Source organism: Vulpes vulpes, chromosome 9 (genome assembly GCF_048418805.1).
Source record: "Vulpes vulpes isolate BD-2025 chromosome 9, VulVul3, whole genome shotgun sequence".
Taxonomy (NCBI): Eukaryota; Metazoa; Chordata; class Mammalia; order Carnivora; family Canidae; genus Vulpes; species Vulpes vulpes.
Window position 1 is genome coordinate 44,969,186 of NC_132788.1, and position 26,705 is coordinate 44,995,890.

Genomic DNA, 26,705 nt, shown 5'->3' on the forward strand with positions numbered 1-26,705 from the left:
CACAATCCATCTCCATGTTTCCTAATTACAAACTACCCTATAAAGTTTTAGATCAATTATGTCCTTAATATAAAAAGGTTATTAATTGTTTTAGGGAGAAGACTGTCTACTATTCAACAAATATTTTATTGACTCTTTTTGAAGAACAAAGATCCAAAGACCCAGTAGTGACCAAGAATGACAAGAAACACCCTGTTTTGTGGCACTTAGGATACAAGATAATCTTTTTAAATAACTTAGGCTACTGGATTTTGAAAAGCAAAGAGAAAACAGGCAGGTAGAAATACTACTTTTGACCAGGATCCTTCCAGCTTTAACAATTTCTTTCCTATCATTCCCTGGAATATTTTTAAAAATAGGGTCTTTCCCTCACTAATCTTAAATTAATTCAAAATGTCTAGCCCAGACCCTGTCATATTTCCTGTACATACATCAATGTCCTTATATTTGAATTAAAATGTTTTAGCCACATCTTTGCCAGTGTTACACATTGTACTAGATTCCAATAACCTCAATTCCATAACGTGCTGCTTTCTAGGTCCTGAACTATTTGAATCGATTGATGAAACTAATGCTATTTTTTTAAGAAGCCTTCTTTATTCTAACAAAAATTCTACCTCTGATTTCACATTTACAATTTTTAAAAATCATAATCTACTCTAGGGATTAAGAAAAACCAAACAAGATCCAGTCCTTCTATTTTTTAGGTTAACTAAAACAAAATAAGGCAAATATTCAACAGCAAGAATTCTTCACTCTATAGAAGCTAATTAACTCAATATATTATTTATATAGTAAACTTAGTAACTGGCTCTCTTATTCTTTAATTTTGGAAAATTAAACAATGCAGAAGAAAAAGATGCTATTACAAAAGAAAGAAATGCTCAATTCTTCAGAAATTCAGAAAACTGAGGTAATTTCCATAATATCTACTGTTATAGCACACTTACAAAATATGTGAACATTAAAAGAAAAAAATTAAGACTACTTACACACATTGCTGACCTATTCTGGGAAGTATTGCCTCAAAATCAGCAAAACAAACAGCTTATATAATTTAACAATCAATTTATTGAATACTACACATTTCAAAAATGAATTAAATTTAAAAATTAAATTTAAACATTAAAGCACAACAGCATATATAAAAATTCAATTGAAAAGATGTTGCTGAAATATGATTATCAATTATATCAATGTATACTTTGTAGAAAACATTTAATACGAAACAGTATCTCTACTTTGTCTTGACTTTTAAAAACAGGACTCTAAATAAATGGCCACTTACAGGTTTCTTCTCAACGTCGTTGATAAATCAACATCCTTTCAACCCTACAAATTCAAAAGTACCATTAAAGATGCACTCAACTCTTCACTGGAAATTCTTTCCTACCTTAAGGGAAAAAAAGGCTATATTGAAGATAATGTTTAAAAAGATAACTATGTTTAAAAGATAAAATGGGCTATAGTGAGGAATATGTCTGAACTAGATTTGGAATCCAGTTACATCTCTCCCCAGAGAAATTATGCTGGAGAACTTGTTTAACCTAAGTTTTTGTTTCCTCTTCTTAAAACCCTTGTAGGGCTGTTATGAAAACGTGGAGCCTATTAACAGTCACAGTTACAACAGAACCTGGCATTGACAGGCATTAAATAAATGGCAGCTATTAAATGAACATTATTATATTAAGGCTCGTTGCTATTAAATTCCTACTGCTCACTGTAGCAGCATTGCACAATATGAAGCACTTGTAGAGGTTGAACTCAAAACAAGCTATTAGCTTCCCTTCAAAACTACTCAGTTCTTTAATAAGGGTGGATTGGAGAACCATGACGTAATAGTGAATCCTACACTTCTGAATTCCCAACTACTACTTACCAACAAGTCTATCATGATGCTTAAGTATTATAAAATAAATTTTTCTCGAATTCATACATTCAAACACTATTTCATGTTTATGGGATTCTTAACCAATGAGTAACACATTGTTAGAATTTTATAAATCTTTCCAAGTATTTTCATATCTAAGTTCTTACTAAACTGCAGTCAGGAAACCAACTGCAAAGCTACTAATCTATAAATGTAACGCAGTTAACTAAATAAGGTTCATAAGGAACAATGAGTTCAGTGAAACAGGAGGGAAAAATTTACTTCCATTTTGGTCAGCCACTTACCATCCCATCATCTTCATTAAAAATGTTATGCAGTTACAGAAGGATGGCTGAGCAGAAAATGGACAGAAGAAAAAGAAAATGTGTACAGGAAAAGAAAGAAACAAGAAACATGATTTCTAATACTATTAAGAAAGACAAAAAATAGAAAGAGAAAATAATAAATGCAGAGGAAGAACCCACAATCCCTTCCCAAAATCAAATTCCACTTTGTTATGCTAAAAAAACTGAAGAATTCAGGATTATAATTAAAGAGACACTACAGAGTTGTACAACTGTAATAACAGCTGTAGATGAACTAACCCGAAGGGTAAAACTGATTTTATATGTCCTCTGAAAATGCAAGACAAGATATCCAAATAAAGCATATTTCAATGGACTCAACTTCACAATTTTAAACATAAATGAACAGATTATTCTTATTTTTCTTAGTTACTAATAAAGTAAAGGCAAAAGCACCTAGGTCATCTTAAAAATCTCTCAGTCTTCCCACTAATTTACAAAAAGCTCAATTAAAAATAATTGAAATATTTTTACAACTGGAATACATTCCCAGATAAAGTCTTCAGTTACTCACCAAAGTAGGGATAATGATTAATGCGATAGTGTCTTGCTCTAAGATTAGCAAACTATTAACTATAAAATAATCCATTTTATTTGTACTTAAATTTAAGACAGCTTTGAAGTTAATAGGGCCTATACTGGGAAGTGTATTATAATATGTGATTACTACAATTATCACACCTGGAACTCAACAGGGTTATCATTCAGAGAACAAAATCTGTTAGGAAAAAGGAGAAAGAAGAGGCTATTTCTAATCTAAATTATTATAATAAACTTCTATTAAATGTACCCAAAAGTCAAAATTTTCCAACAGACACCTTTTCCAGCTTTGGTTAAGGCTCTTTTTTCAAAAAGTTACTTATGCTTTTTCCCTTTGTTTCTACACATAATTTTAGTGACAATGCATTAAAAATTTCCACAGGAAATATATTAAAAACTAAGCTTACGGGACACCTGGGTGGCAAGTGGTTGAGCGTCTGCCTTTGGCTCAGGGCATGATCCCAGAGTCCCGGTATCAAGTCCCACATCGGGCTTCCTGCATGCATGTAGCCTGCTTCTCCTTCTGCCTATCTCTGCCTCTCTTTCTGTGTCTCTCATGAATAAATAAATCTTTAAAAAAATAAAAATAAAAAATAAGCTTGCAAATATATATTCTATTACAAAAATTATGCCTTTTAGTGTTGTCTAAATAAAGATATTGAATGTAAATGATAACCATTCTATTACAAGTTTTCTGAACCAAGTTGCTAACATCATCATTATAAACTTTTCAGGGTTTGCTCTGCAATGTAAAACCATGCAAAAAGTGAAAATTTTAGGCTTAAAATACTTAGCAATTTAAATCAATTGAATTAATTTTAAATGTGAAAAAAGGGATCAAAAAGACACAGGAGAAAACCACTAATTACTCCTCTTTCAGAACCTATTTCATTCAACAAACTTAATAGTACCTTTTACCTCCTATTTTAAGAAGAAATCTGATATACATATAGGGAGATCAATTATTTTAACAATATTTTAATCTTAAAAATAAAAACTGGTATGCCAATCTTAATTTTGTGAAGAGAAAGAAAACCATCACCAAAGATATTCATTAACCTCTTAATATACTCCCTTCTTCCTCTGTAAATTCACAAGAATTACAGCTATTTTAATGGAAAAAATGTTTTATTTATAAAATGAAACCTATAAAATTTAACTTTATTTTTTTATTATTAAAGATTTTATTTATTCATTCACAAGAGACACAGAGACACAGGCAGAGAGGGAGAAGCAGGCTCTATGCAGGGAGCCCAATGCGGGGCTTGATCCCGGGACTCCAGGATCACACCCTGGAGGCCGAAAGCAGGCTCTAAAACGCTGAGCCACCGAGGGATCCTAAAATTTAACTTTACAACCACTAACTCAAGCTTCTTTTTCGGCTACCACCAAATATTTATTCTGAATGGCCATTATAACAAAAATTAAACAATACTTTGTCATGATTCTAGACTAGTGTTACTCTACCTAATGTGTTCCGAATGTTAAAACACACACATACACACACACACACACTCTCTCTCTCTCTCTCTCTCTCTCTTCAGCCCTAATAACAAATTCTCAGTTACTACATTCATATTAGAATATTACATAAAATTTCAAAAAAGACTAGCAAACCTATCCAATCAAGGCACTAATATATAAATAACCACATTTTTTCAACATTTCCCAAAGAGAACACTACCAATTTTCTTTATAAATACTTAAAAAACCAAGCTCAGAAAATCAGACATTTTCCCAAAACAAAAACTCAAATGTGGTCAAAATAAATATTTCATATCCTCTGAAATAATGCACTCTTTCAAAATTTACCTATACATAAAACTAGAAAATTCTACAATCTATATTAATTAGGTAAAAAATAAACTTCAAGTACTTAAATCCACCTATTGTTCCAACAAAAGGCAACCCAATCTTTTGTAAACAATTTTACATTAAAATAGACATAAAATATTAAAAAGTTAACATTTTCTTCTGAAAAGGTGAATACTAAAAATAAAGATTATCTATTTAAAAATCAAGTTCAACTTAATAACATTAAGTATTTTTGCTAGCAGGATTATGACATATAGAAAACTATAAATTTGCTTATCAAAAAGGAAGTGATTTTTATACCAAGCCTATGAAAAAACAACTTACATTAAGCTGTATTCTGCTTAACTAAATGCATTTTATCTTATTAAATATGACTAATGCTTCATTTATTCTATGGGATGGAGACCAATTCAGAATGGGGCAGAGCAACAGGAAGCTATTCCACTAGGAATATAACTGGAAAAAAAATAAATTAAAATAAAATAAACCAAACTCAAGAATATGAGAAGAAAAATTTTGATGAAATACGTCTCTAATCAGTAAATTTCTCTGATTTTTTTAAGATTTGTATAGACCTTTAATGTCAAAGCAATGAAAAAAATAAATAAATAAAGTCAAAGCAATGACTTGCAACAGTGATTTTGGTATCCTTGTGTATTCATACCTAATTGTTATTATTCAAAGAATTAAAATAAGCTAAATGGAGGAGGTATTAATTTAATATGCTTAGAGGAACTATTAATTTTTCTGTCTTTAAAAAAACAACTTTTGGGATGCCTCGGTGGCTCAGTGGTTGAGCGTCTGTCTGCCTTTGATTCAGGACATGATCCTGGGGTGCAGGATCCTTGTGGGGAGCCTGCTTCTCCCTCTGCCTATGTCTCTGCCTCTCTCTCTCTGTGTCTCTCATGAATAAATAAATAAAACCTATTTAAAAAAAAACTTTCAAAATCTTTCAGAATGTTAATTCCCTTGCCTCATTATGGATTTATACAAAAAAAAAAAAAAAATCAGGAATTAGTAATGATCTCTCCATGATTATTTAAGTACTTAGAAGTACTAAAAGATGAAATTGATCTATAATAAAATCTGGAAATTTATTTCAGACTTACTGTCTAACATGACATATTTCTTTATAATTTGTATCTTTCAAAGACATTTCTTTACCTCCTTAAAATAAATCTGGCTAATGAAGCATTAATAAAAAACTATAGATCCATATAGCACTATTACTCCCAACAGTTTTATAAAGACAAAGGAACACACAGTATATATCTAACAGTGGTTTCATCTGTCCCCAAATTAAATCCTTCTGTACTACTTTCAAAATGTGCTAATGTACATAATAAAACACTGAAAAATACCAAGAAGTATTACTCTGAAGCAAAAGAATACATGAAAATAGTGGATGAAGAAAATGTGTATATGTATAAATATATATACATTTACACACAAAACATGAGTTAGCATTTTCTTACTATATCATATTTAGTTAAGATGAACAAATACATACAAACATACGTGTTAAACAAAATAAAGCAAAGTAGTATCCATCCAAATGTAAACAGCACTGAAGAGTACAAATAAATAGAAATCATACTCTTATTTCACTAAAGGCAATGTAATACAGACCTATTGAGAGTACTGTATTTAGTTTTGAGCCTTGCACTTAGTATTACTTAAAAAGTAATATATAGATGTAGGAGAACATTTTAAAGCAAAGTTGAAAATAACAGCAAACGGTTTAAACAACATGAAGAAAGATTACTAGATTTAGCATGGGCTGGGTTAGGAGAAAGTCAACGGGCCATGAAATATTATCATGTAAAACTTTTGAAGGTAACATTTTTTAATAGCATGTAATTAGTGGAGATTTTTTTCCTTAAAAAGAGCAAATCAAAGATGAGGATGAATTACAAAATCTCTGAAATGAATTCTATTTTTAAATTTTAAGTGACAAAACACAATCTAACAAAGAAAAGTATCCAATGAGACATATAGTTGATCTACAAAAAAACTAAAACCAGGAGAAATAAAATATACTACAACAAATCTTCTGACAATTAATACTAAGGACATGTCCAAATTATTTTTTATATTAGAATTATACAGTATTAAATAGAGAAAAGTGAAATATTATCAGAATAACCTGAAAAGCTTTTTCTAAATATACAGTGATTTCCTTATTTATTCATTCTAGAACTGGGGAGAGTGGAGGGACAGGAGATGGTTTGAGAAGGGTGATGAATATGTATTTATTATATATTATGGATATGTATATTATGGAGAAAACCACCCAGGTGATGGATATACCTACTGCTGTATAGCATTTGATGGAGAATTTGTTTTAACTGATATGTTAATTATAGCTTAGAAATATTTTTGTCATACAGATGAATTTGCAGAAGCCTAATTTTACCTGTATTATAGAAAAATCAACTGAAGTGCCTATATCAAGTTAGTATTTCTTATATTTTTAAGGTAGTTAAAAAAATACTAATGTTTTATGAAAAATTAGATTTAGGTATGAGCTACAAAACTATTCAACATTACCTATAAAATAGATACAATTAGTTTAAAATTCAGTTGTAGAAAAACTATTCTAGGTTCTACCCACTCTCTAAGGTGTTTTCATAATAACCCAAGGGAATTACAACAAAAAATTATAAGAACATTTTAAAAACAATTTTATATAATTTTTATTTACACTTTAGGATTTAAACAACTTGCTGGTAACATCCTTTGTGAGGCAACATAGTCTTTTTTTAAATTTGAAACTATTTAAACTTCAAGATAGGCTCACTAATTCTTTTCAAGGGCAAGCAACAAACGTGTTAGCTGAAAAGAGCCAATTTAATGATTATTTGTAACAGAGACTTGATTATGTGAGCCTAGAGAGCCTCCCCACCTCTGTCTCCCCTGTGAAGGAGGAGGTCTTTGTGTGTTTTTGTGTGGCGGTTCCACCGAATTCATTACAATAGAGATGGACATTTCGAATTCGTAACGATCCAACATCTGAGCAATCTTCTTTCGAGATACACCATGTTTATTCCTCCTACCAAAAAAAAAAAAAAAAAAAAAAGGATTTTAATTCTTTAGAATGTGCAGGCCTAGAGATTAAACTGTTTTAGAGTAACAGAGTACAGATTTTAAATTATATTTTGCAAATAAATACTAAAAGATATATCCCATTTACCTACGTTTTAGATAAAAAAAAGTTATACTGGCTCTCAAAAAGTTTAATAATATTTTTAAAAGGTTTAAAGACACCATAAATCATAGCAAAATGTTAACTGATAATATCCCTCTTCCTCACATAAAACTACCAATTCACTGAACCATGGAGTTAACCCTTTCCCCTTAAAATAAAATTGAAGATTATGAGACAGTGTTTTGGGGATTACAGAGGAACTGAGTGGACTTCTACAATTATAAAAAACAATATAAAATATTTATCACTTTTCAAAGTTATTTTAGGACACTTCCTATTGCATTTTTAAAATTTATTATCAATTCCAAATTACTGTTAGAGACAACAACTTGGACATATTTCACAAACATAATGTTGAGTGACAAACTAGACACAATGAACACATTCTGTATATAAAGTTTGAAAAAAATTAAACTATGGTGTTAGACAAAATATGTTTTAGAAAAATAAAAAACATAAAAAAAGTAAAAAGAAAAAAAAGACACATTAAAGAAAATAATTCCCACAAAGGAATTATTACTGGGAAAGGAAATCAAAGAACTTCTGAGGTGTTGATAATGTTCTTGTAACATGGGTACCGGTTAAATGAGTATTTGCCTTACAAGAAATTTGTTAAGCTGTAAATTTATATTATATGTAATTTTCTCTGAATTTATTTATGACAACAAAAAGTGATTTTAAAATTATACTTGACCCTCAAAAAACATTTTACAATTTATTTTACCTTTGTAGTTTTCTATAACTTGACTTGGACATGGCAAAACACATAGGAACATACTTTATATTTACTGTTACAGTTCTAGATTTACTAATGCTAATTCATTTTTCCCAGAAAAGGGACACAAAGGAAATGTTTACTTTTTAAAATTACTGAGATTTATGTTAAAGATTAGAAAAGCAAAAAGGACTAGAAGACAAAAAAAAAGAGGAACCTGAGGTTGAAACTGGCAAAATATGACTAAATGCTCAAGATGTTAAATTGACTTTATTTTGTAAAGTCAAATATTAAGAATACTAATACATTTTGACGGTCCGTCAAATGTTAATGAAGCCTATTTCATCAATTCATTTATTCTGCATTAATCCAAACAGCCATTTTAAATTTGTCTCTTCTACCTGAGGTGTAATAAACACACACAGAAGCAGATGAATAATACTAGTTATTAACTTATCCATTTTACTCATGTATGAACACATAGTGTGCAAATCAGAAAGGGAAAAAGGGTAACCAAATGAATAAAAGGCAAGGGAAAAAGAAATTAGTTGAACACCATACACAGAATAACAGCTTTAAGTTGAAGAGGGCAAGCTGAGGTGGGAGAAAAAAAATGTTTTTTTTAAAAAAGGAAGTGATGGTTGCACATTTCTGTGAATATACAGTTGACCCTGGAACACAAGTTCAAACTGTGCCAGGTCCACTTACATGTGGCTTTTTCAATAAATACAGTACAGTAAAAAAGCCACATGTAAGTGGACCTAATACAGTACTGTAAATGTATTTTTTCTTCCTTGATTTTCCTAATAACATCTTTTCTCTAGCTTACTTGATTATAAGAATACAGTGCATAATACATGTAACTAAAAATAGGTGTTAATCAACTGTTTATGTTATCAGTAAGGTTTTTGGTCAACAGCAGGCTATTAGTAGTTAGGATTGGGGGGGATCAAAAGTCATCATCAAAAATTGACTCAAAAATCCATTATTAATGGATTTTTAACTGTCCCAGGGGGTCAGCACCCCTAACTCCTGCATTAAGAGTCAACTGTACTGAAAACCATGAATTGTACACTTTTAATGCATAAATTGTATGGTACGTGAATTATTTTTCAAAGTTGTTACCAAAAGCAGAGAAGGGGAATAAAAACAAAGAAAGAAAAAGAGTCATAGGAAACCAGTGACATGAGGGGAAACAGATAAAAGTAAACACAAATGGAAGGCCAGGGATGAAAGGAATAAAGTCCACAATCCCTAACCACAATTTTTGAAATTAAAATGGCCTAAGAACTCATTTTTCTATTGATTCATATGGCAGCAAAATCTAACCAAACCTATACTCATTTGGCAGCACAATCTACTCAGAACGAAATTACATTATGCAGAATCTTATCTACTTAGAGGACTAGTAGTGATATGGCACAGGAAAAAAACAGAATATGTGATGATGACACGCTACCCCAAACTCTGCTAGGGGCATTATGATCATGTATATGCATTATATTACCTTTGTATTAAAAAAACAAACAAAAACAGACCCTGAATTCTAAAACACAGATTACAAGGATCTCGGTTTATGAATCTATAGAGTATGAATCTATAGTAGTAAAGATGGTAAAGAGAGAAAAGATGACCCAGGTAAAAAGATGATGTGACCTAAAATGGGAAGAAAAGTTTGAACGGTGATGCAGGTAAGTAGCCTACCTCAAAAACTTAGAACTTTTCCCTCAAAGTGTGCTAGACCTCTGCTAGCATTCAATAACTATGAAGCAATGCAGGAATTTACATAAGAGAAAGTAACGCACACACTTAACAAGGAAAATTTAATAAAATTGATCAAGGCAAGGTACCCCAAGAAACGTTGAATTTAATGTTCCTCTTGACAGAAAGTGAAAACAGTCCCTATTCACAAATAGCAAACATATGACAAGCAAAAGCTAGTAAAGAAACTGTGAAAAGGAGAAGAGAAAGGAAAAAAGATAAAGATTCAAAAAATTTTTTCAAAGATAAGGATTCAAAAAAAATTTGAGTGCCTTACTTTTCTAATTCTTCAGGATCAAATTTCCACCAAGTTTCAGGTTCATGAAACTCTACTCTGTATCCTTTTCCTATGGCCTACACAAAGGAAAGGAAGAAAACAAAAACCCAGAGAATACTTCTTAAAGTAAAAAAAAGAAAGCAGATAAATAGAAGCTTCATTTAGACAATATTTCTAAATTTGTTTGATCAGGGAAATTTTACTTTTAAATAATATGGTTTATAAAAATGTTAAGACCACATAACTGGACAATTTTGAATTACTGTCTTCAAGTCCAGGCAAAACTAACAAGATGAGCATATTTTTTAGTAAGTACCATTCCCAGTTTTTTAAAAACCAAGTTAACAAACACACCTCTTTAGAAAACAGGGACAAATGTTTATGTAATGAAGATCAAAGTAACCAAAATTTCAGAGTATGAAAAAATGGTAAGAATAAAATATTAAAACTCTCCCATATCACATATTTACCATTTCCACATATGGTTTCATTTCCCAAGCTTGTGTATTAGTGTTGTCTATTATAACTGGAGATCTCCCCTGATTGATAGCTTGTTTTGCTGAAATAAAAAATAAATTTAAAAAACAAAAACAGAAACCAGAGAACTATTAGAATAAAATACACGAAATAAAACTTAAATATTCATTATTAAGAAATTTTCTGTATCTCTGTATTTAAAACCAAAACTATGCAATCTCTTGAGTTAGTGCCATGAACAAAAAAGAGGACTCCACTAGATTACTAGATTAAAAGAGAATTAAGAGACCTAACCACAGGTAATGTGTATTCTCTGGACCAGCTGCTGGTGTTGACAATGACATTTGGGGAAAAATATTTTGTTGAGCTACAGGTAGGAAGCCTTGAGTCTAAAGCTAACTTTGATTTACAGGAAATACAAGAGCAAGTTACACTGAATACAGTCTGAGTATGAAAAGAGGTAAACATTTATTGACATGGAAAGATGGAAGACTGTTAACTGAAAATTGCAAATTATAACACAATATGTAAGTATACCCTTATTGTGGTCAAAATATAGAGATCTGGGAAGAGAAACTAAATATCGTAAGTGGTCATCTGAGGGTAATGGTAGTATCAACAATATATGCTTATCTATATTCTCCAATGTTCTACAATTGCAAATAATGTTTCTGAAATAAGAACTTACATACCAAGTAGCTAAGGACCACAGTTCAACTGACTTTGTAAGTATTTCTTAGGCTCCAATTCTCAAATTGGAGCCGGGATCACATAGAAATTTTCTAAACTACATCTTCCTATCCCTTTGTCCTCTCTTTCCCCACCAGGTAATAAGAATCACTGCCACAGTGAGCTACTGTTAACGACAGAGGTGTGTGTACCCCTAAATGTAAATAGACAGGAAACATAATCAAGAACCTACAATAAAATTTAAAAGGCTGAGGCAAAAGGCAATGATATAGAAGTTTTGTTGGGACTTAAAATCAAAACACTAAGTTCTATATAATGAAAACACATATGGATGTCTAAGGGCGGGAGAGAATTCTAAGGGTTAGTTAAATTATAATGACTATGGTGGAATATATATTTGGGAGAATATGTCTTGAAATACCAAAAGCACTTTAGAATTTGGGTCATAAATAGGATATCAAGATACTATCATCTTACAATGTTCTATCCTCAATCATAAATAGTGATATGATAAACTCTTTCATTAAAAAAAATTGCTAAACTTAAAAATTGCTATCTTAATGTCTGATAGTTAGGCTGGCACCTCCAAGGTGTTATATCCTAGAAGAGCAGCTTAATAATAAGATTAAATCTCTGATTTGCAGGAATGAGAAGATGATCTGCTTTTCATGAAAATCATAATTAATGCAATACCACATTCCAGTGTACTCTAGGAGGAAAGAGTTTCTAAGTAAACAATGTTTGACTACCCAAATAATGAGAGTCATTTCTTAAACAAAATAACTACATACTCTAAGAGACAGAATGACACCCTGGAGAGGTTTTTAATTTATAGGTGATCTAACATGAATTTAGATTCTTCTAATAACACACATGAAGCAGATTGCCAGAATGGTAACCGGCATTTAAAAATATTCAATAAACATCTGTTGAAAAGAAAAATTTAGTTCTAAGTATCATACTTATAACTTGCAAAATGTCTAACAATTGTTAGTTATCATTACTATCATTACCTTGGAAAAATCTGTTATAATAAAACTAGTAGTTTATCAAAACACCATTTTTTGTTTAGCAAGTATTAACTCACATGGCATGAAATTTCAATGTAATATTCTAGACTGGTATTGCAAAGAGAAAAAAAAATGTCTTACACAAACACATTTCACAGTCCTCCAACAGTACAGTGACTTATCCACTGCTTATTCATTCCACTCATCACCTACTACTATTGTCCTTAACTTTAGTCCAATAACTCCAAATATTTTTCAGAATTGCAATACCATTATTACTTGATTTATGCAGTAATATTCTGTGGCATAATGCTCTGTGGAGAATCCTAGAGTGTCAGAGAACCAACACTAGGAAATAATCTCAAAATCAAACTTATTTCACATTAAACATTTTACTCAAAGATATCCTGAAATTCCTTACTGTGAAAATTGACAATTAAAAAGAAAAGCATTCATCCTGTTCTTCCTGTATATACTGTACTTTAGGACAACCCTAAAGCTATTTCTTTTTTTTTTTTTTTTTTTCCTAAAGCTATTTCTAGGTGAAATGTTCTTCAATATAGAAGAATTCTAACATGGAAGGAATCTTAAACCTAGACAATCACCATTTTGCAATGTTTAATGAAACGTCTCATTTGGGAAACAGTTCACTGTTGGATAAAACCATTACATGTAAGATTGATAGGGAACTTGATAATGGAGAGAGTAGGCTGTCTCTTTGAAACTATTAATCAACCTTAGTATTATTAAAACTAGGACAACTAGACATATGCTTATGAAAAAAATAACTTGAAACTAACAAATCCTTCTGTCTAGAACTAAGTTCTATTTAAGGAAATAGAGGAGAAAGAAGAACAGGTTAAATAGCTACCACAAGGAAGCAAACAGACAACTAAAAAATATGGGACATTCTATAGGACAACCAACCAATTTCTGCAACAAATTAATGTTATAAAGGCAAAAAGAAGGGATTAAAAAAAAATAGATATTACTGTACTTAAAACCAAATGTACTACCAGGATCTGGCTTGTATCCTGATTCAAAGAGAACAAGTGTAAAGACAACAGGAAATTTCATTACAAGCTGGATATTATATGATGTCAAGGAATTGTCTTTTTTTTTCTTTTTTAGGTGTGATGATGGCACTGCAGTTAAATAAGATGCTGTTAAATAAGAAAAAGTTTACTTTGAAACACATGATATGCAGTCAATGTTCAAATCACTATTCCAGAATGAGAAAATATTGACTGATGTGCTTCTAAAAAAGTATTAAGTACATTTTTTGTAGAATAATGTCAATAGGGAAAACTTTAATATTCACAGACCTTATATTAAGCCTTAGAAAACATCAGCATTTATTACTCTTAGGGAAACAGCTTTTGGGAATATATAACAGTAAGAAGAGTTCTTTGAATTTATTCATGAGGTATAAAATAAAGGCTATCAAAATATCTTACACCTCTATTTTATCAGCTTATATTGGTACACTATTTACAGTTTAAAATATATACCTATTTAAATTCTCTAATTTGTCAATAACCTAATAAAGTAAAGCAAGTGTAACTTCTGACAAAAAAATTGGGTCTCAAAGCTATTTCAATGACCTGCCAAAGTCATTCAGCTGGTAAAAGTTAAGTCAAGAATAATAACTCAAGTCTTCTGACTCCTAGTCAAATACACCATCCCAGAGACTTGGCCCAAAACAAACCTCTGTTCTGGTTCCAGTCATGGGCATCACCAAGTTGATTAACATTATACCTGTACCCATCTTGGTGGTGAAAATAGTCATCAGTGCTGAACACAATGCCATCACGACTCTGACCAAGCAGAATTCTGTTAATAAAAGAAATCACAAAGTGCCATTTATAACCATCAAAAAAATAAGCCACATAGGAAATGTTATTAAATGAATCTCTGGTACTTACCTGTAAAATATACTGCAAACTGAATAGTACAGGAGCTGAACCTTAAAAGTTTTCAGATTTCAAATATCACTTCACACTTAAATCTACACAATTACAACCAGGTACTTTTTTAGGTGGCATTTGTATTAAGTGGAAAATGGTGGAAGGGATTAAGAATATAAGAGTATAGTCTTGGGATGATTCAAGAATACATACCTCCTAATACAAAGGAATAAGAAGGACTTCGACTATGAAAATAAACATCTCTCTCCTTTCCTCAGCTTATTATAAAATTGTATACAGGCATACCTCAGAGAGATTGCAGGTTCAGTTTCACACCACAATAAACTGAGTACCACAATAAAGAGAGTCAAAATTAATTTTGGTTTCCCAGCACATAAAAGTTATTATTAAAAAAACAATGTATACACCTTAATTCAAAAATATTTTATTGCTAAGAAATGCTAACCATCATCTAAGCTTTTAGCGAGTTGTAATCTTTTTGCTGGCAGAGGGTCTTGCCTCGATGTTGATGGATGCTGACTGATCAGGGTGGTAGTTGCTGAAGGCTGGGGTGGCTGTGGCAATTTCCTAAAATAGGACAATGAAGTTTTACCCCATCCATTGGCTCTTCCTTTCATGAACAATTTCTCTGTAACATGTGATGGTGTTTGATAACATTTTACTCACAAAAGAACTTCTTTGAAAATCAGAGTTAATCTTCTCAAACTCTGCCACGGCTTTAGCAACTAAGTTTATGGAGTATTCTAAATCTTTTGTTGTCATTTCAATAATCTTTATAGCATCTTCACTAGTGGACTTCATCTGAAAAAACCACTTTCCTTGCTATCCATGAGACTGCAGCAATGCAGTCCCATCTTTGGGCCCCATTTCTAATTCTAGCTCTCTTGCTATTTCCACCACATCCACAGTTGTCTCCTCCACTGAAGACCTGAAACCTTCAAAGTCATCCATGAGTTTGGCATCAACTTCTAAACTCCTCTTCATATTAATATTGCCCTCACCCTATGAATCATAAATATTCTTAAGGGCAACTGGAATGGTGAATCCTTTCCAGAAGGTTTTCAATTTGCTCTGCCCAGATCCTTCAGAGAATCAATGTGTATGGCAGCTACAGCCTTAAAAAATGTATTTCTTAATAAGACTTGAAAGTCACAATTACTCCTTGATTCATGGGCTGAAGAATGTTGTGGAAGCAGGCATGAAATCAACATTAATCTTGTTCAACATCTCCACCAGAGCTCTTAAAACCAGGTGCATTGTTAATGAACAGTAATATTTTGAAAAGAATCTTTTTCTCTGAGCTAAAGGTCTCAACAGCGGGCTTCCAATATTCAGTAAACTGCAGTGTAAACAAAAATGCTGTCATTTAGGCCTTGTTGTTCCATCTACCATCTATAGAGCAAAGACCGAGTACCTTTAGCATAATTTTTAAGGGCCCTAGGATTTTCAGAATGGTAAACGAACACTACCTTCAACTGAGTCATAAACTGCCTTAGCCCAAGAAGAGTCAGCCTCTTTTGAAGCTAAAGCACTGACTTCTCTAGCTATAAAAATCCTACACAGCAACTTATTCCAGTAGAAGGCCATTTGTCTACATTGAAAATCTGTCACTTTTGTAGCTACTTTTATTTATCTTAACTAGATCTTCATTAATTATCTAAGCTATATCTTGCTATAGCTTCTACACTAGCACTTGCTGCTTTACCTTGTACTTCTATGTTATGGAGACAGCTTCTTTCCTTAAACCTCATGAACCAGCCTCTGCCAGCTTCTAACTTTTCTTTTGTAGCTTCCTCAGCTCTCAGCCTTCACAGAATTACAGTTAGGACTCTGGATTAGGCTTTGGTTTAAGAGAATGTTGTGGCTGGTTTGATCTATTATCCAGACTATTTCAACTTTCTCCATACTAGCAAGGCAGTTTCGCCTTTTCGTTTGTGTGTCCACTGGAGTAGCACTTTTGATTTCCCTCAAGACCCTTTTCTTGTACTCAAAACTTGCCTATCTGTTTGGCTCAAGAAGCCTATCTGGACTTCTGACATGCTTAATCCTAACTAAGCTTAATCACTTCCAGCCTGTGATTTTAAAGTGAGAGATGTGCAACTGCCCCTTTCACTTGAACACTTTGAGGCCATTGTAATTTATTGGCCTAATTTCAATATTGTTGTGTCTCAGGGAATAGAAAGGCCTGAAAACAGGAGAGAGATGGGAAAAGAGCAGGTTGGTGGAGCAGTCAGAATATACAAAATGCTTATCAATTAAGCTTGCCATGTTATATGGGTGCAGCTCATGACACCCCAAAACAACTACAATAGTAACATCAAAGATGACTGATCACAGATCACCATAACAAATATATTAACAAAAAAGTCTGAAATATTTTAAGACTATCCAAGTGACATAAAGACACTAAGTGAGCAAATGCTGTTGGAAGAATGGAGCCAAAAGCTTGCTTGACACAGGGTTACCACAAACCTTCAATTTGTAAAAAGTGCAGTATCTATGATGTGCAATTAAACAAGTTATGTTTGTATATTTTATAGAAACTGCATATACAAAAATTTTAAAAATTTAAACATGCATTTCCACTTACAGAATTATAGTTCAAATTATTTCAAGCAAAGCAAGTGAAATGAAATGGTTGGTTGTTTGTAAAGCTAGAGTTGGATATCTTATTTAAGCCAGCATGATTTTCTCAAAATATGCCATCTAACGTATTTGGCATCTTACTTGTTTATACAGATAACTTAGAATATAAAAATGCTACTATGGGCTGCCTGGATGGTTCAGTCAGTTAAGCATTCAACTCTTGATCTCAGTTCAGGTCTTGATCTCAGGGTTCTGAGTTCAAGCTTCTCATTGGAAAAAAAAAAAAAAAAGCTACAATATTAGCATATTAGCACTCCAAACCAAAGCTCAATTACCTAAAATGATTTTGATCATAATCAACCTTATGATGCCTAGTTATATTTAACAGTACCATAAAACTGTTACCATCTTTCTTAAATACCGTTTCATTTTTTCCATTCTATTACATTATTACCAGTGATTTTTCAAATATTAATAATATAATACTACAAGAGTATAGTAGCTTTTCTGTCCAAAAAATGTTTTAACCTCAAAAAAGGTGGGGGTGGGGGAGGCATGGAGACAGAGGGTAGGAAATAGCAAATCAATTTACATCATTAAACCGAGTAAACATCAAACATGAATAAATCTCTATGAAGAATATCATAGTTATAGCAAACAATTTTAGGTTAGAGACTTTTTCCTTTCAGACTGTTCATGCAGCTTTTTAAAATTCCCTGAATTATCTCAAACTATGAACCTTTATTTTGGGGGCTTACATTAAAAAAAATACTTATAATCAATTTGGATATATCTGATGCCATATTAATCACTTGAATCAAAAATAAATTACTTGGGAATATTAGTATTTTCACAATTCTTATAGTCCAATTCTATTAAAACTCTCACAAGTTAAATTAGGTATTAAAATGAACTCTCCAAACATCAAAACTTAGAACTCTGAAAAATCAAGTGTCTAATAAAAACAAAAAAGAGAGAGATGGGCTCACTGGCTACTTGATTTACATTTTTTCATGCCTATCTTTTTGAAACTTTACTGTATGACAAGCATTTTATCTACATCCCATTTAATATTCATAACACCCTTGCTTATTTGACATTTACAAATCCAGAAAAAGAAAATTATTTCAGAAATCAGGCCACCAGAGTAGAGTTACATAGATGCATGGGGGAGCCAAAACCAATGGCTTGCAATGATCCCTGCCTCCTGGTATTCACATACTTATATATAATCCCTTCCCCGTAACTGTGGGTGGGAGGCAGTGACTAGTTTCCAACTAATAGAATATGGCAGTTAATGAAATGTCACTTCTGAGACTAGATTACAGAAAAAAAAGTGGCTTCTGTCTTGGGCTCAGAGCTAGCTCACTTTGTTTCATCACACTGTGAGTGGTGAGCAGTACAAGGAGCACAAAACCAAGGGAGGTCTCCAGCCTATACACAACCAGAAACGAACTGAGGCCCCCTCACCCAACAGCTCACAAGAACTAAGTCTTCACAACAACCTCAAGAGAGATCTTCCAAGCAGATCCACCCCAAAATAAACCTTCAGATCAGAACACAGCCCTAGCCAACATCTTAATCACAGCATTGTTAAAGACTTTGACCCAGAGGCACCCAGATAATTGCTTGCAGACTCCTGTCCTTCAGAAACTGTGAAATGATGTTTGTTGCTTTCACTTAGTTTTTAATAAGGTAACTTGTTACACGGCCATAGATAACTAACGCAGTCCATGCTTATAAAATTCACTTAAGTAAAGAACAAGTGAATCTTGTTCTTTTTTTTTTAAATTTTTTAAAGATTGTATTTATTTATTTATGAGAGACACAGAGAGAGAGAGGCAGAGACACAGGCAGAGGGAGAAGCAGGCTCCATGCAGGGACCCCAACATGGGACTTGATTCAGGGTCTCCAGGATCAGGCCCTGGGCTGAAGGTGGTGCTAAACCACTGAGCCATCGGGGCTGTCCTGAATCCTGTTCTTTAACCCAGTTTTGGGAACCCTATTTCCTCACATGGCCTATTATGAAAGTTAACTTTAATAGGTTTTTTCATCCTTTATTTTTAAAATTTCTAAGAACTATACATTATTTTTAGTACATCCATGTGCATATACAAAGAGAAGTGATTTTCCCAAAAATACCTGAATAGAATTGACACTTTAATGAACTCTTTATCTCCTTAATTACTGAGTGACCCTGCATACCTCCATCCCAAAATCACTCTACAGGGGCACTTCACTCTCTTGACACTCCTTCAATTAAGAATACAGAAGAAAAGATCTACAAAAGAAAAGGTCAATCTTTCCTCCAGAGTTTAAACTGAGATCTTCTCCAAAAGCAGGGAGAAGATCTCTTTTTAAAGAGATTTCTTTTTAAACTGTAATTGCTTATGATTGCTACAACAAATTACCACAAATTTGGTGGTTTAAGACAATGTGCATAGTTCTGAAGGTCAGAAGTCTGAAATTAATTCCACTGGGCTAAAAATCAAGGTGTAGGTAGGCTGGCATTCCTCCTGGAAGCTCCAAAGGAGAACCTGTTTCCTTGCCAAATTTTCCAGCTTCTAAAAGTTATCTGCATATATGGGCTTATAGTCCCTTCTTCCATCTTCAAAACCAGCAGTGTGACATCTCTCCACTCTGAAAATACTTGTGTTTATATCTGATCAACATCAACTCCCAATATTTTCCTAATATAGTAATTAGTCTGTTTCTGAAAATATATTCTCTCATTGGTGAAATCAGTACAGTAGAAGAAATGTATATTGGCTAAAATATTTTAGGTTCACCCTTTCTCCTCATATGAACAGGGTATAGGAATTCTAGCAAAATGTAGAGCCCACACCCTGAGGAATGACACCCAAGGCTTGATCCCTAAATGGTCCTATGTCCAATCACTGACTTAGAGGATTCTGTTTAGCTGATACAATTACAATGGTAACAAAATTCCACATTTAGAATTTGTTGAATTCTGCCTGAGATGAACCTTTCATCAAAGTGCTATCGATTTGTATAAAAGGACAAAGAGCTAGCACTTTCACATACCTACAAAGATGGATAAACTGTTTTGTACTAGCTCACTCATAAATATTTAAAGTCTGTACTTGTGTTAGAATTTAATCTAAAACTGATTTCATTAAAATCTGTTAGCAAAGTTGTGGGTAAGCAACTTAGTAAAAAAAAAAAAAAAAAAAAAAACTTGGTAATGACAAATACTATATGAGTTCAGAAGGATTACAGAGGACTGAGATGATAAACCAAAACCTCAAAAAGCAGAGGCATCTGAGAGAACCTCTGAATAAGTGAGGTCCTAAAAACAATGAACGAACAAGTAAGTCTCTGCAGTGGAGGGTAGGTGCTAGTCCAAGTGTAGAAAGAAATGAAGATGGAGAGGTGGGTAAAAACTAAATTAAGGTAGAGGACTTGAATACTACCCCCCAAAGAATTTGAACATTAACCTCCTGTGCTCATTACCACACAATACTAAATAATGGTACCTTTAATTTAGTGCCCCAAATGAGCCCAACTCCGATCTACCAAATCTTACTCCTTTCTTTCTTCAAAGCTCATTTTGAAAGCTAACTGCTATATAAAGCCATTCCCCACCACAGAATAAATGGCTTTCTATCCAATCCCAACCAACCAATCTTAAGTCATACAAAATGTGATGAACCTAAACAGGTACTCCTGCTTCTTTAAACAAGCTCCTGAAAGTCAGGAGTCAGGTATACGGTCATGGATGCAACAGATATTAAAGTGAAGGCGCAGAGAAAAAACACATTATCATTTACACCTCTAGTCTGACCTCCTACCAGTTCTTAGAACTTCTCCCAAGTCCTTTAACCCGAACTTATCCTCTTAAGCCTCTGCTCCTTCTATGAAATGAAAATAACAACCCACCTTACAAGATTTTTATATATGAAAGTATTCTAGACTGTAAATCATGATACAAATGGTAGTTACTACTATAGCTTGCATTCTTATACATTTGATTCCTCAAATATGCATATTATATATAATCACATCTATCACCTTCCACTTGTTATGTCTCCTTGAAATTCTGTTGTACTACCACTACTTTATTCTCAGTTTCAACATACCCCAATGTCATTCCAAATCTAATCTCTCCTTCTTAAATTTATTTTATACCCACACCTAGTCAGGTGACCCTAGCTACGAGATTCCTATAATTTCCAAATTTCAACTATTTCTTTCCTCTGTCATTATATTCTAAATCTAGGAGACTACCCATGTTTGTGAGACTTCATTCGATTTCTATCCTTTCTAAAGAGTTGAAGTTTCATCTTTACGAAATCTTCGTTAAAATAAGAAGAATCAAGGCGCCTGAGCAGCTCAGTCAGTTTAGCATCTGCCTTGGCTCAGTTTAAGATCTCAGGGTCCCAGGATAGAGTCCCTAGAAGTCTGGCTCTCTGCTCAGCCTCCCCACAATGCTCTCTTGCTATCTCAAATAAATTTTTAAAAATATTTTAAAAATAAGAATCAAAATGCAAAGACCTAAATTTAAATTCATTTACAAAAATCACAGCTTACAATTTAGCTTGAAATGTATCCTAAGTGTAATCTTTAATTTATTGCTTCTGGAGAAATTTCTGTTTAGATTGTTTTTGCAAGTAAATATAAATTCATAAAACGGTTCTTTGGACTTTTTTTATCCTTCCTGGAAGACACCAAACAATTTTCCTTCTCTCCTGATCTGGCATAAATCTTGAATCATCCTACAAAAACTGTGAACAATTTGTCTTGCTTTTCTTTGTACTATTTTTCACAACTGCACAAATGAATTCAAGTGCATCAATATTCTTTTTTAAAAATGCAAACCAAAACAGAATTTGAAACATTTTGTTATACAATAAAACATAACCAGTTCTAACTCGATTTATAACTCAGGTACTACTTACTTCACACTCCTTAAATTTAAAGAACAAAGAGAGTTCCCTCTACCAATCAAAGGTATAAACACGGCACAGTGCTAAAAACAAACTCACACCTCCTTTCCTTGGTTTATCTCATTTGCTTCTCACAATTATTCCAGAAAAATAACAATTCTCATTCTATTAACAGATAGCAAAACTTGTCCAAGGCCATAAAGTTTGAAATAAGTGGATCAAAAACCCAAATCTTCCAACCCCAAGTCCAGTTCTTCTTGGAGAGCTGACCTAAAAAGGGAAGGCCAGTACAGTTCTCAAATAGCATTTACTTACATCACTGTCATAATTATACATGGTATATCTATTTTTAAAACTCTCAGCAGAATCTTTATATGCCAGTTCTCCTTTCCTCCATCAGAAAACATATTTTTAAATATTCACAGTCAGATGTCATTATCAAATGTTAACAAAGATTTTCTACTAGAAACATGGATGCATTTGTCATTGATTACTATTATCTACGATTTTTAAGTGAATTACCAAGCATTCACTTGGTATCCTTTACTCACCGAGACAACGTTGTTTTCCCAGAACCAGGCAAACCTCTTAAAAGAATAAGTAACTTCTGCAATTTATTTAACTTTTCCTCTTGAAAATGCTGGTTCATAAGCCTGCCTGTTCCATTATGCTTGTCCATAGGATTTTCCCAGCATCCTTCCCTGGTTTCACAGAAACCATTACTCACATATTCATCTTGCTCACTGTAGTCATTTGTAGAGGAATGATCTCTACCGGTATTCTCACTACAGTCAATATAGTCATTGTTTGGATCAAAAGTCAAACAATTCCAATTAATGTGACAACTATTTACATAATACCCATTTTGATGCTGAGAGCCATCTTGGACATGGAAAATATTTGATCGTGGATTTGGTGGAGCACTGAATCTTTGAATATTTAAATGATAGTTAAAACTGGGAGGAGGAGGACCGTGGGGTACTATAAAAGAATGCACTGATTGCCATTCAGGCCTGAAGGAAGTAAATGAATCATCACAAAATGAAGGTATTACTTGTCCATTATAAGGATATTTGCCTGGCTCATTCCCCACGTGCTGTTGGTAACTGCAATGTGACTGAAGAACATTACTATTATCTCTTTCCTTTCCTTCTTCAGATTTTAACAGGTCATTATTATGATCCTGACAATATGTAACAAGTTTTTCCTCAGAGGGTTCAGGTTCATTATAACTGCCTTCCAAGTCATCTTTTTCATTTTCAAGCTCTTCAATTTCTTTGTAAAACTGGAATAATTCATTGTCAAGTTCTGATACTTTGGAGTTGAATTTCTGTTTCTGTTCTCGTCTCCCTTTGCCATCTATACCACTGCTTGTGACTGAGTGATTTCCCCTTCCGTTACATTTCTTCTTCTCAGGAGGTTTGTAAATGGGTCCTATAAATGCTTTACTTGTGCTATATATCTCATCATCTGTGGATATCAATGCAGGACCTGGATCAATGGATTCAATAACATCTGATCTACTATTACTACACATCTCTTCATGCACAGGTTTCAGTGAGTCTGTAGCTTTGGTTTTGTCCTCCTGAGCAAAACTATGTCCTCTGACATCAACAGTGGTCACAGGGACCCAATCACTCCCAATTTTTTCTTGGATTCTGTGAAAATTAGCACTACCATGATGGGAAAAAACATAAGCCTCTTCAGTTGACTTCAATTTTTTATAGCATGGTTCACCTGTTAGTTCTTCACCATGACCCAAGGATTTCGCTTCAATTTCACCATAAGGCATCTAAGGAGCAAATAAATCATATAACTAATAGCTAATATTTTAAATATCTAAACAAAAGTTTTTCAGAAACAAGAAAATAGAAAAGACATTTAAATGGTAATATTTTCCCAAAATACAAAAATTACAAAGTTGTAATTTTATAACCACTATTTAAGTATTGTTAAAACATAATGATTTATTTAGGGGAGGGGCCTCACTGAAGGTAAGTACAAATGTCTTTTTTAAAAAAAGATCTTGGGGATCCCTGGGTGGCTCAGCAGATTAGCACCTGCCTTTGGCCCAGGGCGTGATCCTGGAGTCCCGGGATCAAATCCTGCTTCTCCCCCTGCCTGTGTCTCTGCCTCTCTCTCTGTGTCTATCATGAATAAATAAATAAAATCTAACAAAAAAATAAAAATTAAAAAAGACAGATCTCACCTTTAATCTAAATGATGCATTTCTGAAATTAAAGAACTTGAAGAATTTAAGTTTGGAAAACTGAATCAATAATATATTTTTTGATGATATAGGTACACAACTGTGTACTAAAATGGAGAGTAAATCTTAAATCTGCCAGCCAAAGTGCCACATATCCTAACCAGTTGTGACAAATGTTTCCATAAACTGTTTAAAACCACTATATGCTTCGGAGTAAATGGATCCAGCTCCCAAACCTCAGCATCTCCTTAGTAACCAAATTTGACAGACCCTATTCCTAGGAGTAGTGTACACGTGGTTTCCAAATGGGTATAGTCCATTAATTTAAAAGAAAAAAAAAATAACTTCAGTTGCACTAAGTATGACTCAAATATGTCATGTTATGTTAGAAATCCGGCAATTCCAAATCAAAGCGTTCATGTTTTCCACATGCTTGGTCTATCTCGAAGATAAATTCTGCTTCCCTTGAAATTTCTTAAGGGCCTTCAAAATTGCAATCCCCCCCAAAAAAAAAAAAAAATTGCAATCCCAAAGGCTGTTTCACTCAATATTTCTTCATTCTGCCCGCCCTCTGGTATTCTCCAACAGGAGATAACAAGAAAAGGGCAAAAAAGACGAACTAGACGGCGATACAGGTAGGCCCACAGAAACTGAAAAAAAAAAAATACAACTGTAAAGAACGCCATCCTCCCCCACCCTCCCTGCCTCCAACCACCTCTCAGGTTCTCATTTCCTCATTCGAAATATCATTAAGAGTCTCCAGGAACAGTGAGACAACAGCATGGCCTATACACAACCCGAGTCCGCGGGCCTCCCGACCTCCAAGGCAGGCGGCCCGGGCAAAAGTGCGTCACCCAGTTTCTTTCTCCCACGGAGACATGCTCAGGTTCTGTATAGGAATTCAACAGATCTCCTAGACTCGTAGGTTCCCTCTGGGTTTCCACGTTTACAAAGCTTATCAAAGGGGTGCTCTTAGCCAAGAGGAGACGAGATGCCAAAAAAAACAAAAACGTCACCACCACTGCCCCACCCTTAAAATGGGGTGTTTACTCACCTTACACTACATTGACCGTAACTTCCCAATAAAATCGCAGTCTAGAAAGACACGAACATCTGAAAAGACGAAGGCAACGCGCAACCACCACCCCAAAGCAGAGAGGAACTAACCCCCAAGCCCTCAGCTTCCGGGGACCTGCACCGCCGTACGCAAGATGGCCGCCACCTCGCGGTTACCCCGGCAGGAATTACAGGTTTGCGCTCGGCATTGTGGGAACTGAAGTCCAACGTTCGCCCTGGGCCTGGTAAACCTCAGCGCTCGGAGACTTGGTCTCCCAGAATCCATTGCGTGACAGACGCAGTAGCGATAACCAAAGTAAACCCTAACTAGTTCCCAGATTTGGAGCTGGGAAGTTATTTAGGACTGTCAACTTTAGCTGAAAAAGGCAGCGACCTACTCTGCGATTCATCCGTCAAAGAAAAGAGAGTCCCTGGCACCCCAAACAGATACATAAGCCGCTCTCGGTGCATGCTTTTAAGACTTTCTAGGATACAAGGAATCAGGCTTTTTCAAAGGGCTCCCGACGTTTGGCATCACCCCAGGGATGATCATCCAAGCAGGACTGCTGGCGTTTCTACGAAAAACCACTCAGTGATTTCAGGCTCGTGTTCTTCTGTCCCTGGAAACAATCACTACAGCAGAGCCTTAAGTACTTATGCGAAAGTTATTTCGCAGCATCACCGTGTTGTGTTTTTCGTTGAGAAACAAAGACCAATTACTGAGTTTTCCCGTTTAAAAAGTTAATTTGTGACAAGCACTTAGAATCGCAGCTGGTAAATAAATAAGTGCTGCGTGTCTTTTAAAATAGAAATATTTTTTTAAATAACCGAACAACTTGGCAATCCTCAGCTTAGAGCCCCTTCTCTTCCCACCTCTCCACCTCCACACCCTCTAAATCCGCTCTTTCCCCTGCAGTTTTTCCTGCCACTGCAAGTGAAACTGCTAACGTCTTCGATTTTAAATAAATCTTTCTATTGTGGTAGTTTTTAGTTTATCAATATAACAGTTAAAATCACAGTCTGCAATATTTGCGTTTGATTATTTAACAGCTTTATGACCGAGAAGGCTTAGGCTTATGACCAAAGCAGACCGTCCCCTTACAAAGAAAGAATCTTCATCAAATACAAACTCCCCCATCAACCTTTGATGCTTCCTCGTCGTTAGATCCAAGTTATGTACCCTCAGTGGGAACAACCATGTAAGTGAAGTTGTGTCTTTTTTGGAGGTTCAGGATGTCTGTTCATTATAAGGCGATATTAATCTTTACCACCTTATCAAGATGTTTTCCAA

General features: G+C 33.8%; 1 protein-coding gene across 18 annotated transcripts in view; it reads right to left on the reverse strand.

Annotated features, from left to right (window-relative positions):
- The window catches only part of LOC112918662 (NEDD4-binding protein 2-like 2), a 77,633-nt gene extending 52,029 nt beyond the window's left edge, over window positions 1-25,604 (reverse strand). For 2 of the 18 annotated variants that reach the window (XR_011994240.1, XM_025996760.2), the window contains exons 1-6: window positions 25,413-25,604; window positions 22,701-23,941; window positions 14,437-14,561; window positions 11,022-11,110; window positions 10,552-10,628; window positions 7,496-7,642 (exon numbers count right to left, since the gene is read on the reverse strand). Coding sequence is in view for 13 of the 18 variants with exons in the window: in XM_025996760.2 (XP_025852545.2) it covers window positions 7,496-7,642; window positions 10,552-10,628; window positions 11,022-11,110; window positions 14,437-14,561; window positions 22,701-23,941 (1,679 nt within the window). In the remaining 5 variants the exon portion in view is untranslated. Of the gene's footprint in view, window positions 1-6,418; window positions 7,643-10,551; window positions 10,629-11,021; window positions 11,111-14,436; window positions 14,562-22,700; window positions 23,942-24,358; window positions 25,009-25,412 lie in introns of those variants that run through there. The other 16 variants (XR_011994241.1, XM_025996758.2, XR_011994245.1 and 13 more) reach the window with 16 other exon arrangements.
- Window positions 25,605-26,705: the final 1,101 nt, after the last annotated feature.